The sequence below is a fragment of the Mustela putorius genome, unplaced genomic scaffold, assembly GCF_011764305.1.
Source record: "Mustela putorius furo isolate JIRA1106 unplaced genomic scaffold, ASM1176430v1.1 tig00000743_pilon_pilon_pilon, whole genome shotgun sequence".
NCBI classification, from domain to species: domain Eukaryota; kingdom Metazoa; phylum Chordata; class Mammalia; order Carnivora; family Mustelidae; genus Mustela; species Mustela putorius.
The window spans coordinates 1,319,848-1,334,993 of record NW_025421464.1 but is presented as its reverse complement, the minus strand read 5'-3'; the positions used below and the strand labels follow the sequence as shown (position 1 = coordinate 1,334,993).

Genomic DNA, 15,146 nt, shown 5'->3' with positions numbered 1-15,146 from the left:
ATGCAAATCCACTAAACACTCCAATTAAAAAATATTATTTCCAAGTTGGATAAGAAATAAAGCTCAACTACATGCTGCTTACAAGAAACATGCTTAACTATGAGGATACAAGACTTTAAAAAAAAAGATATTATTTATTTCTTTGATACAGAGAGACACAGCAAGAGAGGGAACAGAGGCAGAGGGAGTGGGAGAGGGAGAAGCAGGTTTCCTGCTGAGCAGGGAGCCGGATGTGGGGCTATATCTTAGAACCCCGGGATCATGACCTGAGCTGAAGGCAGCCAATTAAGGACTGAGCCACCTAGGTGCCCCAAGACAGGATATTTTATTCCATCTTGGTCACAGAGAGTCCCTTCCTGACTTTAAGATTCTATGATCTTGTTTACGTTCAGCAAGGAAACACTATGGCCTAACTGGTAGCAATTAGTGCAGATACCAGACATTAGCTGTGCTTTTACTTTCTGAGTGCTGACCAAAAAGGAAAAACAAAACAAAACAAAACAAAACCTACCAAATGATACCATTGAAAGAAAGAAAAGGCAAGTCAGAGGATTGAAGAAAATATTATAATATATATGCTTATAATCTAACAAAGAACTCATACCTAGAATATAAAAAGGACACCTACAAATCAATAAGAAAAGAGACACAACCCAGGAGAAAAGACTTGAACAGATATTTCACATAAGAGAGTAATCAAGTGGTTAATAAATACATGAAAATGTGTTCAAGTTAATTTCTACATCAGGAAAATGCAAATTGTAGCCATAATGTGATACCCCAGTACAGTTACCAGGTGGTTAAATTGAAAAGGTATACAATAACAAGTGTAGGCAGAGATGTGTAGCAACTAGAACTCCCATTGTGGTGGGAATATAACTGGTTCAGCCAAATTGGAGAACTGACAATATCTACTAAAGATGACCAATTATATGCCTGTGATCTACTGTTAGTAGATACATCCTCAGCAATAAACAATATGTATGTATTTCACTGTAAAATATGTTCCAAGGATGTTTCTAGTAGTATAATTTCTACTAGTCAAATAGTGGAAACAACCTAATGTCCATAAAAATTAGGATGGATAAAACACTTCCGGTGGAATTTTTCAAAGAACTGGATCAAATAATCCTAAAATTTGTATGGAATCAGAAGAGACCCTGAATCACTAAGGAAATGTTGAAAAACAAAAATAAAACTGGGGGCATCACGTTACCTGATTTCAAGCTTTACTACAAAGCTGTGATCACCAAGACAGCATGGTACTGGCATAAAAACAGACATATAGACCAGTGGAACAGAGTAGAGAGCCCAGATATGGACCCTCAACTCTATGGTCAAATAATCTTTGACAAAACAGGAAAAAATATACAGTGGAAAAAATGTAAATGGTGCTGGGAAAACTGGGCAGCTATATGTAGAAGAATGAAACTCGACCATTCTCTTACACCGTACACAAAGATCAACTCAAAATGGATAAAAGACCTCAATGTGAGACAGGAATCCATCAGAATCCTAGAGGAGAACATAGGCAGTAATCTCTTCGATATCAGCCACAGCAACTTCTTTCAAGATATGTCTCCAAAGGCAAAGGAAATAAAAGCGAAGATCAGGGCGCCTGGGTGGCTCAGTGGGTTAAGCCGCTGCCTTCGGCTCAGGTCATGATCTCAGGGTCCTGGGATAGAGGCCCGCATCGGGCTCTCTGCTCAGCGGGGAGCCTGCTTCCCTCTCTCTCTCTGCCTGCCTCTCTGTCTACTTGTGATCTCTGTCTGTCAAATAAATAAATAAAATCTTTAAAAAAAAAAAAAGCGAAGATCAACTTTTGGGACTTCATCAAAATCAAAAGCTTCTGCACAGCAAAGGAAACAGTCAAGAAAACAAAGAGGCAACCCACGGAATGGGAGAAGATATTTGCAAATGACAGTACAGACAAAAGGTTGATATTCAGGATCTATAATGAACTCCTCAAACTCAACACACACAAAACAGACAATCATATAAAAAAATGGGCAGAAGATATGTACAGACACTTCCCCAATGAAGACATACAAATGGCTACTATCAGACACATGAAAATATGTCCATCATCACTAGCCATCAGGGAGATTCAAATTAAAACCACATTGAGATCCCACCTTACACCAGTTAGAATGGCCAAAATTAGCAAGACAGGAAACAACATGTGTTGGAGGGGATGTGGAGAAAGGGGAACCCTCTTCCACTGTTGGTGGGAATGCAAGTTGGTGCAGCCTCTTTGGAGAACAGTGTGGAGATTCCTCAAGAAATTAAAAACAGAACTTCCCTATGACCCTGCCATTGCACTCCTGGGTATTTACCCCAAAGATACAGATGTAGTGAAAAGAAGGGCCATCTGTACTGCAATGCTTATAGCAGCAATGGCCACAGTCGCCAAACTGTGGAAAGAACCAAGATGCCCTTCCACAGACAAACGGATAAGGAAGATGTGGTCCATAGACACTATGGAGTATTATGCCTCCATCAGAAAGGACGAATACCCAACTTTTGTAGCAACATGGACGGGACTGGAAGAGATTATGCTGAGTGAAATAAGTCAAGCAGAGAGAGTCCATTATCATATGGTTTCACTTATTTGTGGAGCATAACAAATAGCATGGAGGACATGGGAGTTAGAGAGGAGAAGGGAGTTGGGGTAAATTGGGAGGGGAGGTGAATCATGAGAGACTATGGACTCTGAAAAACAATCTGAGGGGTTTGAAGTGGCCGGGGGCGCGTGGGAGGTCTGGGTACCAGGTGGTGGGTATTATAGAGGGCACGGATTGCATGGAGCGCTGTGTGTGGTGAAAAAATAATGAATACTGTTATGCTGAAAATAAATAAATTAATTTTTAAAAAAAGTATGTGGTTAGTCTCCAAAACAACAACAACAACAACAACAACAAACAAACAAACAAACACTTCTGGAATGTTATATAATGGAATGCTATACAGCAATGAGAATAATAAACTATTGCAATATATAACAACATGAATGAATCTACAAACTTTCTATTGAGCAAAATAAGCCAGATACAAAGGAGTATTTTCTGAATGATTTCAGTCCTATAAAGTTTGTTTTTAAAGATTTTATTTACTTATTAGAGAGATAGAGAGAGACCACAAGTAGGCAGAGCAGCAGGCAGAGGAAGAGGGAGAAGCAGGCTCTCTGCTGAGCAGGGAGCCTGATGTGTGGCTTGATCCCAGGACTCTGGGATCATGACCTGAGACAAAGGCCGCCACTTAACCAACTGAGCCACCCAGGTGGCCCCCTATAAAAATTTTTAAAAAGCAAAAGAAGTTGAGAAGTTCAGGATCATGGTTTCCTTTTTGGCTGGGAGTTAATAAAAGTCAGGATTCTGATTACCTTTTTGGGATTAAGCATGATGGGGAGCCCAAATGTGGAAACAAAGCCTTTCTCTTCTCTTTGGGTAACACATTCTCACCTGGGAGGAGGCTCTGCCCTCAGATTCTGTCTGTGTAGGGTTATCTTTTGGGTTTTTACAGGCTGGTCAATAGAATCAATATTAAGGTTATTGCTATACTCATAATTCCTCGACCAGGTATTGAACCCCTTCTTTCTTCTTCTTCTTCAACTAAAACAATCAAATAATTTGTGTGCATATCAACATCTGGGTTATCAAACATAGCCAGATGTTTCTGAACTTTAGCTTGCTCTTAAGCCAAAAACTTTTATCTATTGACAGTTTTATTAGGTCCATAGGTTATTAGGCAAGTTATTAGGCAAGATATTTTGGTATCTGGGGAGAGCAAAACATCCATAAGCTTATTCTTACTTCATGGAAGGGCTCATGGTGGGACCACCTGGTAGTCCCATTTGACTCATAATTTTTTTTTCTGGTTATCTGAATGCTGGATCCTCCTGTCCCCAGCACATATGTTACCCATTTGGAAAGAGCCTTCCTGACCACCTTATCTTAAGAGTCTTTAGAGCCCAGGTCTGAGGAGGGCCATTTTGAGAAGGCAGGCCAACAACCAGAGAGCAGACTCACCAACAATGGTCCTTCTGCAGACACAGAAATATCCTTGTCCTCCTGTGGACTCGGCTAGAACCCCATCTGGCCTTGATTCCTGTCACCAGCACCATGTCAAAGGACCTGCCTGTGTCTCTAGTAATAGTCCCATGGACCTTGGTCTAGCCCCTCTTGGCCACAGTTCAGAAGCAATCCTCCCCATGCAGAAATTCAGCAGAAAATACATGTATACATGCCCTTGGAGGGAATAACTACCCACAAATGCAATTAATAAATATATCCCACTTACAAAGTCATCAGAAAGAATAAAATAATTAGGAATAAATCTATCCGAGGAGGAAAGACCTGTATCCTGAAAACTATAAAACGCTGATGAAAGATGACACAAGTAAATAGAAAATAAATATCCCACGTTCATGAATTGGAAGATTTAACATTGTTCAAGTGTCCATAAGACCCAAAGCAATCTACAGATTCAATGAAATTGAATTCCTTATTAAAATTCCAATGGATTTTTTTTAGTTTTATGGATTTTCTTTAAAAAAATTTTTTTAATTCAATGTAGTTAGTATATGGTACATTATTATTAGTTTCAGGGGTAGAATTTAGTGATTTATCAGTTACATATAGCACCCAGTGCTCATTACATCAAGTGCTCTCCTTAATGCCCATCACCCAATTACCCCATCCTACCACCCACTTCCCCTCCAGCAAATAAGTCCATCAAAGAAAGACAAATACCATATGATTTCACTCACATGTGGAATTTAAGAAACAAAGCAGATGAACATAGAGGAAGGAAGGAAAAATAAAATAAGATAAAAAGAGAGAGGGAGACAAACCATAAGAGACATTTAATTATAAGGAGCGAACTGAGGGTTCCAATGGCTTTTTCCATGGAAATAGAGAAAACAATCCTAAAATTCACACAGAACCACAAAAATCTCTAAATAACCAAAGCTATCTTGAGAAAGAACAAAGCTGGAAGCATCACATTTCTTGATTTCAAATATACTACAAAGCTATAGTAATCAAAACATTATGGTACTGGCAAAAAACCAGGCACATTAGGCCTATGGAACAGACCAGAAATAAATCCACGTATGTATGGCCAACTAATCTTTGACAAAGTCACAAAGAATATACAATGAGGAAAGATTAGTCTCTTCAATAATGTTTTTGGAAAAATTTGTTATCTACATGCAACATAATAAAACTGGACACATACCATACCAAAAACATCAACTCAAGGCTGATTAATGATTTAAGCAGAAGACCTAAAACCATAAAGTTCTTAACAACAACAACAACAACAAAAAGCATAGGTTAAAGCTACATGACATTGGCAATTGGTTTTTGGATTTGACTCTGAAAGCATTTGGCAATCTAATGGCAATACAATTTTCACTTAAAAAAAAAAAAAGCAAAGGCAACAGACGCAGAAGTAAGTGAAACTATAGCAAACTAAAATGTTTCTGCAAAGCAAAGAAAACCATCAACAGAGCAAAAAGACAACCTCCAAAGAGGAGAAAATATTTAAAAACTATACATCTGTTAAGGAGTTAATAACCAAAATACAAAAAGAACCCATATAACTCAGTAGCAAAAACCAAATGATCCAATTAAATAATGGGCAAAGGACCCATTGAACTGACATTTTCCCAAAGGAGATGTACAAATGGCCCACAGGTATATAAAGAGGTACTCAGTATCACTAACCATCAGAGAAATGTAAATCAAAACCACAATGAGATATTCATTCAACCTGTTAGGATGGTTATTATACCACAGACAAAAGATAACAAGTGTTCACAAGAATGTAAAGAACAAATATACATGGAATGTGAATTGATACAACCACCATGAAGAACAGTATGGAAGTTCCTAAAAAAGTTGAAAATGAAACTGTCTTATGATCCAGTAATTCTGCTTCTGGGTATATATCTGAAGGAAATGAAAATAATATCTTGAAGATATAACTGCAGTCCCTTGGTCATTGCAGCATTATTCACATAGTGAAGACATGGAAACAACCTAAGTGTTTGTCAATGGATGAATGGGTAAAGAAAATTTGAAATCTGTATATTACATGTACATGTGTAAGTACATATATATGCAGTGGACTATTATTCAATGTTAAAAAGAAAGAAATCCTGCCATTTTGGACAATTTGGATGAATGTGGAGGATATTATGCTAAGTGAAATAAACCAGACACAGAAAGTAAATTGTATGTGATTGTATGGTGAATCTAAATTAGTTGAACTCATGGAAAAGAGCAGAAAGGTGTTTGCCAGTTCTTGGAGGGGGTTGGGCATGAAATGGAGAGATATTGGTCAAAGGGTACAAACTTTCAGTTACGGAATAATTTTTGGTGATCTAGTGTACAAGGTGACTATTGTTACTAAAACTTTACTGTATACTTGAAATGTCCTGATGGTGTAGATCGTAAGTGTTCTTATCTAGATAAAAGGTAACTATGTGAGGTGATAGGTGTGTTAAATTAACTTGATTGTGTATACATATATCAAAGCATCACATTGTATGCCTTAAATATAAGCAATTTTTAGTTATAAAAAAATTAAAAGTAAATTAATAAAAGGATCCTTTTGGGCTGGGAAAGAAGTAAAGAATGAATATATATGGCTTAGGGCAGGTAGAAATACTGATTAGGTGAAATTTACAGAGAAGTATATGTTTGTTTTGCAAGAAGAACCTTCCTAGCAAAAGGGGAAGCCTATTTTAAAAAGAGCAAGAAACCCGTTAATTTCAAAGAACATAAGTTGTTTGTGAGGTCCATGGTGGGAGTGGAAAAGGAGGGTACTGAGGTGGACGGGATTATTGTAAAGGAAGTTTATTTATTTATTTATTTGACAGAGAGAGAGAGAGAGAGATCACAAGTAGACAGAGAGTCAGGCAGAGAGAGAGGGAAGCAGTCGCCCTGCTGAGCAGAGAGCCCGACGAGGGGATCAATCCCAGGACCCTGGAATCATGACCTGAGCTGAAGGCAGAGGCTTTTAACCCACTGAGCCAACCAGGCGCCCCATAAAGGAAGTTTAGAATTGATTCCTATTATCATCGCACAGCTTTTGAAAAGTTTGAAAGGAAAAAGTAAAATTTCAGGTCTGTGTTTTAGAAATGATCCACAATAACTGTATGGGAACAGTGGAGTGAGTCAGAGGGGTGATGTCAGACAAAGAGACCAGTAGGATGTAAATGTTACAGTATGTGTGTTTTAATCCGCCAGGTCTCCACAACAAAGTATCAGGCTGGGGGCTGAAACAACAGAAATTTATTTTCTCACAATTCTGGAAGCTAGGAGTTTAAGATCAAGGTATTGGCAGGGTTTTTTTTCTTTCTTTTTCTTTCTTTCTATACTTAGTTTCAGAAGGTAGAATGGTGTGGCAGGGTTGATTTCTTCTGAGGTCTTGCTCTTTGCTTGTAGGTTGCCATCTTCTTTCTATATCTTCACACGGTTTTTCTTCTGTGTCCTAATCTCCTCTTCTTATAAGAATGCCAGTCATACCAGATTAGGGTTCACCCTAATGATCTCATTTTAATTTAACTGATTCTTTAAATTTAGACCCTATCTCCAAATGCAGTCATGTTCTAAGGTACTGGGGATTAAGACTTGACCGTATGAATTTGGAGGACACAGTCAGCCATAACAATGGGCAAGAAAACATGATGGCTGAATCAGAATAGCCCAGGCAGGGATGGAAAAACAGGTGCTAAGGAGGCAGAGTTGGGAGGTTTTTGTGGCCAACATGATGTGTGTGGGGGGGGGTGCAGTATGGAACAAGAAGGCAACTAAGATATATTTTAGGATTACGGTTTGAGTACTTAGGTTGAGGTGACTTTCCTGTTTCTCAGTCTCTTCATCCTCCATCATGCCTTTGCTTTCTAAAGTGGCATCTGAAGTCATAGGTAAAGAATGGATTTTCGATATAAACAAATGAAGAAGGCTTTAAGAGTTGAAAGGCATATGGAGTTTATAATCTACTCCAACCTTTCCATTTTGGGGATGGGCAAAATGTGGCTCAGAATGGTAAGGTGACATAATCACATACTATTAGTGCCTCTGAATTTCCCCTGCACCCTTATCAATTCTTTGGAACTATGGTCTGGAGGTTTCTTTACACAACTCTCTAAGGCTCCTCAGTCCATTTGTAAGCATAGTCTCTCTGGCCAAAAATACATAAAAACTTGTAGAAGAACAGGTGGCTTCTTGGGCTTTTCTGCAGCTGTTGGTGTGGTTGAAGTTGACATCACTGTGCCCAGGTAACTGGAGACCCAATCACTGATCTACTCTTCAGATAGCCTAAGGACATCTTCTAAGGTTTGGGACATGAATGTTATATGGTGGTATAACAGTGGGGGTAGATGAGGAAACTGATATGAAAGTACTTAGAGAAATGGGTTGAATGGTTAGAAGCTGTCATGATTGTGGATTGCTGTATCTTGTCTTCAGACTGTGTCCTCCAGATAATTATGTAAACGGAGGCAAGGGATAATTTTCACCACCTGACTGCCATTGGTCTCTGAACTAAGACTATTTACTAAGTGGGAACAATTCCTTCCTTAACTATAACTTGGGATCATTCCTATTTGTGCCTGGATATACAAGTTAGGGCTGGATTTGTTATACATTTTAACCACAAGGAGGCTCCCAAAGCTTTCCCTTCCGCCACACCTTCCACTTTAAGGACTTGGGTTCTGGACGGGAAGAGCACAGTGAGCTTTTCTCACTATAGCAATAGTTTTCCGCATTGAGGAAGCACAACATCTGAACTCGGGTATCATGGGTTCGAAGTGTTGCTACTGAACCAGGAGGGCTAGTTCAGTGGCCAGCGGTACTTGGGGCAAGTCACTTAAACTCTCTGTGACTTTATTTCCTCTTCCGGCAAAGGAACACAATACTAAATTCTTACCTCATGGAGCTGTTGTTAGGAAGAAAGGAGATTATGTATGTAAAGTACTTAGGACAAGGCTTTGCACACAATAAGTAAATTCTCAGTAAATGCAGTGGTTGGGGGCGGTGTTTGTCTGATTTTTGTTTTGGGGCGGGGGTTGGTTGGTTGGTTGGTTTGTTCTTTGTTTTGTTTTACTCTTTTCCGCCTCCATTTGGGTGGGGGTGGCAATGGTTGCTTCCTCGTCAGAAGACATGCCAATCTTCGGAAAGCTAAGAATGATTAGGAATTAGGGTAAGGGATAAATTCCAGAAGTGAGCCCATGAGGCAGAGCCTTGGGCTGAACTTTGAGTTAAAGAGGCAAAAGACCTCTGGACCACAATGGCCTATCTCAAGACCCTAGGATGGGTCTTAGATAAGGTGTGGCCAAGGTGGAATCTGCATTAGCCTGGAAAACTTCCACGTTGAGGGACCTAGTAGCATGTGGTCAGAGACCTAGAAATTCAGGTGGTAGATCCTATAAAATAGTCTTACAGTGAGAACCAAGAACATTAGTTATGTCCTGACACAACCTACCAATGTTAGGCTACAGAGGATTAGAGAGACAGGATATAATGAGAGCTATAATGAACATATTTTCTTTAATGGACCCTGTGAAGACCCAGCAGGTGTCTAATATCTAAGGACCAGGAAGGTGTCCCAGACAGCCATTTCTCCAACTCATAATTCTGGCTGTTGAGAGTCTTTTATCAGGAGTTTTACAGACGTTCGGCTGTTCTTACCTTAGCTTGGTATGTCATCTGTTGTTTCTCAACAGAGTATGGGAGTTCACGCTTTACATCAGGGATGCAACAAATTTTTTTTCCCCCACATCTTTCCTTCTTCCTCTCATATTCTTTGCAAGATTGCCTGCATCTTCCTTTTCGATAATTACATCTTTTGACCCATCCATCTATCAAAAAACCAAAAAGATGAATAAACAAATACATAAAAGAGAGTAAAGACTATAATACTAAGGGTGTTAGTATTGTAGTAATAATAGTTAGGATGAACTACTGAAATGTAATGGCATTCTTGGGAAGATTAAATAAATATGGAGATGTAGAATGCCTAATGCTAGTCTTAACATGTACTAGATATGAGTAGTTATCTTCCTTCCTTCAACCAGCTCTAACTGGACTTTATTTCTGTGCTTGTGATGTTTTGATCTCTGTCATTTTTCAGTCTTGCCACATTGGTTCCTCCTTGTCCCCCAAACCTAGGTGCTTGGACCTGTACCTTCAATTATCTATTTTTTCCCCCTCTCAATTCATTGTTCACTCAACAGTGATTTTTTGAGAACCAGAGTATGTGCCAGCCACTGTTCTTTTTTGTTTTTTTATTAACTATATGTAAAGTCACATGTTTTATTAATTCTAATGTATAATACCACATCTCAGTATATATAATGCACTATTCTGATAAGACCAGAGATTCCAGATGAAATGACATGCAAAATGCTATGAAGGTAACAAAATGCACTGAAGATACAAAGTGTTTCTATGACTAAGCTCCTAAATTTATTTATTCAATATATATTATATGAGTACTTTGATTATAAAAGTATGTGGCCCATTACAGCATACCACTAATCCTGGTATATATTTGACTTGCTCTCTGCATTCCATATATATTATTTTCTTTTCAGAATTATTAACCATACCAAAATGTGAATGTATTTTTTAAAATTATGTTATGTTAGTCACCATATAGTACATCATTTTTTTTTCATCATTAGTATGGCCACTTGGGAAAACAGTGTAGAGGTTCCTCAGAAAATTAAAAATAGAACTACCCTAGGACCCAGCAATTGCACTACTGGGTATTTATCCCCCAAATACAGATAGTGAAAAGAAGGGCCATGTGTACCCCAATGTTCAAAGCAGCAATGTCCACAATAACCAAACTGTGGAAAGAAACAAGATGCCCTTCAACAGATGAATGGATAAAGAAGATGTGGTCCATATACAAAATGAAATATTACTCAGTCATCGGGAAGGATGAATGCCCAACTTTTGCATCAACATGGATGGGACTGGAGGAGATTATGCTGAGTGAAATAAGTCAAACAGAGAAAGGTAATTATCATATGGTTTCACTTATTTGTGGAACATAAGGAAAAGCATGGAGGACACTAGGATAAGGAAGGGAAAAGTGAAGGGGGAGAAATCGGAGTGGGAGATGAACCAGGAGACTATGGACTCTGGGGGGAAAACTGAGGGTTTTGGAGGAGAGGGAATGGGTGAGCCTGGTGATGGGTATTAAGGAGGGCATGGATTGCAATGGAGTACTGGGTATTATACACAAACAATGAAACATGGAACACTACCTCAAAAACTAATGATGTACTGTATGGTGCCAGGCACTGTTCTAATTGCTTGTCCCAAATGATGCCCTAGAACAGGACTTTGAACACTGAAGGATTAACTTATACTGCCTACCTGCAGGCTGATGCTCTAGATGGTATAAGTCTCTGTCCTGTTTGTGACTCAACCCCATCTAGATCTATAAAACACAGCTTCCTCAGCACACTGGGTTCATTGGTTTTTCTCTACTTGTTTTTTCCCCTCTCTATTTGTTTATTCTCCCCTCCTGAGAGATAATTACCAATTTGCTCTTTCTTACCAGGATATTCAGACTGGAAAAATCGGACTCTGATTCCATGAATCAATGTGTAGATTCTTTCTCCCAAAATGTCTTTTGCAGCTGCAACTCCCTCTTCAAAACTAATCTGCCCTTACCAGAGTTTAAGACAAGCTGAAACTGATTAGCCCAGAACTACCTTCTTTTGCTTCTAGAAAAACTGAGTGATTGACAAAGGCTTTCAGTTTGAAAAGCAGATCCAACAGAGGATGCAGCTTCCAGCAGCAATGATTCAGAGGGAAATCATGGAAATAATAATCATAAACCTTAGAATCCCCAGGAAGCCTAAGCAGGAAACTTTCCCTTCCGAAAGCGATTCACCACCCAGCCATAAAATCTATCTGACTGTTAGAGAACTATGATCACGTTCAATCTGGAATCCAGAATCGTCTGTCCTAACCCCAGCTCCACACCTTGAACCTATTTTTCACAAGCCTCTAGATATCCAATATCAACCTACAAATTTTTCACTATATATTCTAACACAAGAGCAAGATGTCTCTTCTGATTGCTTTAAAGGAACATTCAAAACTATGTAACAATGAAGAGGTGAAGAAATGGGACTGGTTACTGCCAGAGGTGGTATCCATTAGATGTAGGTTGAAATGAGAGATGGTGGGAAGAGACCCTGTTGACATTTGGGCCAAGGATATTAAGGACACTAGGGATGCTGCAGATGCTTCTGCATATGGAAGGGACTTTGTACAAGAAACTCTGGGCTCTGCCAGTATTTGCCATCATGAAAAACACCATCATAGTCAGGGATGACAGACTGCCATATTCATTATAAGACTGCACTAGATCTCGGTCATCTCTGTGGGTTGCCATCACTGCCACATATGTTCAGTTTTCCAATGATTCTATGACTAGAACCCCATTTTTACTCCTTCTTCCCTCCTCCCCATTGTCTGGTTACCTGGGGAAGCCTGAGCCAGGAGCACAAGAACAGCTAAGGTCAGGACCGAGAGTTTAATGTATCCTGAGAGGAGTGAGGAACGATCCAGCGGCATACTGAATGTGCCAGGAGAGGCTGATCTTCACTCTGCATTTTATTGTCTTGGGTAAGGCTGAGTCATGGACAATAAATCAGAGAAGGGCAGAGTGCTCCACCACCCATCAGCTTGTGGGTCCGCAACATAAATTGATGATCCAATATTCAGAGTCCTTCTCGAGACAACATCTGGGAAAGGTTGAAGACATGAGCAGAGAGGATCTACAGGTCCATCACAAGTCTCTGGCATTGTGGAGAGAAGGAACCCACTTTCCAAGAAGGCTTTCTTTTTCCTCTCCTTGAGAAGTTTAGTCCCCTCCCTTATGTTTACAGCTGCCCTACCTCCTTCTTTCTGTCTTAATATTTAAAGATATTTATTTTAAAGATATTTATTTATTTATTTATTTATTTAACAGAGAGAGAGAGAGAGAGAGATCACAAGTAGGCAGAGAGGCAGACAGAGAGAGGGAGACAGCAGGCTCCAATGCAGGGCTTGATCCCGAGACCCTGAGATCATGACCTGAGCCAAAGGCAGAGGCTTAATCCACTAAGCCACCCAGGCCTCCTGTCATAATATTTTTCATGCTGAGGTGGAACTAAGTATTTTTCTAGTTTATCTCCCCTATTGGATTAACACTTTCAAGGACAACTTTTAACAGACAATGAGTCCCTGAAGGTAGGGACTGGCTATAATTTCTGTATGTCCAGGTGTGCAGTGCACAATTGTTGAAAACAATGAATTAATGAATGCATGTATGGTATTCATTCATATCCTGATAGATTTAGAATTGGCATTTCTCAGCTATGAAAATGCAGACTGAGAGAGTGGAAGAGGATTGCCCAGGGTCATACCGTGAGCAAGAAAGAACCAGACAGAGACCCTCCTAACACAACTCACCATCCAGCTCTTTTAAACTATGAATTTAGTCCTTATTTATTACTCCAAATCCTTAATATTGGCTGTCTTTGAGACATTCTTGTACTCCAGCCTCAAAGAATACAACAAAAATGTTTCCCACAGATTCTCCAACAAAGAGGGTATAGAAGGGGGCAATGCCTGGCACCATCAGGAAATGTATCTGTGAGTCCACTGGGTTTTCTTTTGGGGGTCTGTGGTATGATCATTTCATACCTTTAGATGGGCCCAGTACTATTCTACTTTCTTTTTCCTCCAGTTGGCAGGTATTCGGGAAAGCCTGGTGGATAGCAGGAAATCTGTGTTGTCCTTGATAGAAGTAGTTCCTTCTCCAGGAAAGCAGTGAGCATGGAAGCCACCCACTGAAGTCTTACTGCCAGTAGCTAAGATAAACACTTTCCATATATGACTCCCGAATCCTCCCCGGATCTCTGATAGGCAAATATAATTTGCTCAAGGTTACATCATACTTAGGAGTAAGATCTAGATTCAGGATTGGCTCACTTGTCTCAAGAGCACACCTATCTATCTATCTATCTATCTATCAGTGATCTTACTTTCATTCATTCTCTCTCTCTTTCTTGTGATTTTATTATTTGAAAGAGACAGAGCAAGTTCATGAGACCACCAAGGGGATGAAGAGGGGCAAGAAGACTCTGCACTGAGCTCGGTACCCAGCGGGGGTGCTCCATCTCAGGACCTGAGATATGAAATCAAGAGTTGGACGTTTAACTAACTGAGCCACCAAGGCACCCTGAGCACATCTTCTTTCTGTCATCCCAGAGGATTATGCTTGAGTAATGATGGAAGGAGAAACCTATTAACCTGAAAAGCAGTGATGGGTGGACGAGAGTTAGAGTCATTATCTCCTGAAAGACATGATCTGTGCAGGCCTAGGGGGCAGAACTACAAGTCTTGGGTGGAAATTATACTGGGGTAGATTTTAACTAATTAGAAAAACTTCTGATAATTGGAACCATCTGAAAATGGTTGGACTGTCTGGGAGATGTGGTGGTTCCTGGTGTCCAAATACTACACATGGAGTCTGCCTGATCACTTCTCTTGGGTTCTGCAGGGAGGACTGATGAATTGGCTGATATGGATCTCTACACTAGACAGAGTTCTAGGCACTGGGTCTAAGAGGAGAAGGCAAAGTCTTGCCATTTTGATTAGAGAGGGAGACAAAATACATAATGGCAGGTGATGACAGTGCTTATAAAGAAAACCAAAACAGGGTAAGGGCTGGAGGATAAGCTGTTGTATGTGTATATGTGTGGGGGTGGGGATGTCTATTTGGAACAGGTTACCCAAGCAAGGACTGAGTTAGCGACATTGAGTAGAAACCTAAATGTATGGAGGAAGTGAGCTACATGGATATCTAGAATCTTCCAGGCAGAGAGAACTGCAAGACCAAAGGCTCTGAGGTAGGAAAGCAACAGATCTCTTAGGAAGAGCAGAGAGCCACGTGTGAGTGGGGTCCAGTGAGCAAGGGAAAGAAGAAGAGAAGCTGAAACCACAGAAGCAGGCAGAGCTATATGACATCAGGACTGACAGGGCCTACTAAGGACTTGGGGCTTTGATATGTGGTAGAGAAGTGTGATTTACATTTTAAGAGATCTTTCAAATCTGAAAGTTTCG

At 39.9% G+C, this 15,146-nt stretch overlaps 1 protein-coding gene across 1 annotated transcript; it reads right to left on the bottom strand.

The window, feature by feature from the left end:
* Positions 1–9,677: 9,677 nt before the first annotated feature.
* Positions 9,678–12,611, bottom strand: DEFB115 (defensin beta 115). Its single transcript, XM_045084214.1, has 2 exons — positions 12,518–12,611; positions 9,678–9,871 (listed from the first exon to the last, which is right to left on the bottom strand). The coding sequence occupies exons 1-2, from the start codon at positions 12,609–12,611 to the stop codon at positions 9,678–9,680; spliced, it is 288 nt and encodes a 95-aa protein (XP_044940149.1).
* Between the last annotated feature and the right edge of the window lie 2,535 nt (positions 12,612–15,146).

What these genes read in the sequence shown, in the direction of transcription:
- DEFB115 (XM_045084214.1), bottom strand. Translation starts at nt 12,611, where the DNA reads ATGCCGCTGGATCGTTCCTCACTCCTCTCAGGATACATTAAACTCTCG. An exon ending in CCTGGCTCAGGCTTCCCCAG is followed by an intron (nt 9,872 to 12,517) that starts GTAACCAGACAA and finishes GTTTTTTGATAG; the next exon opens with ATGGATGGGTCAAAAGATGT.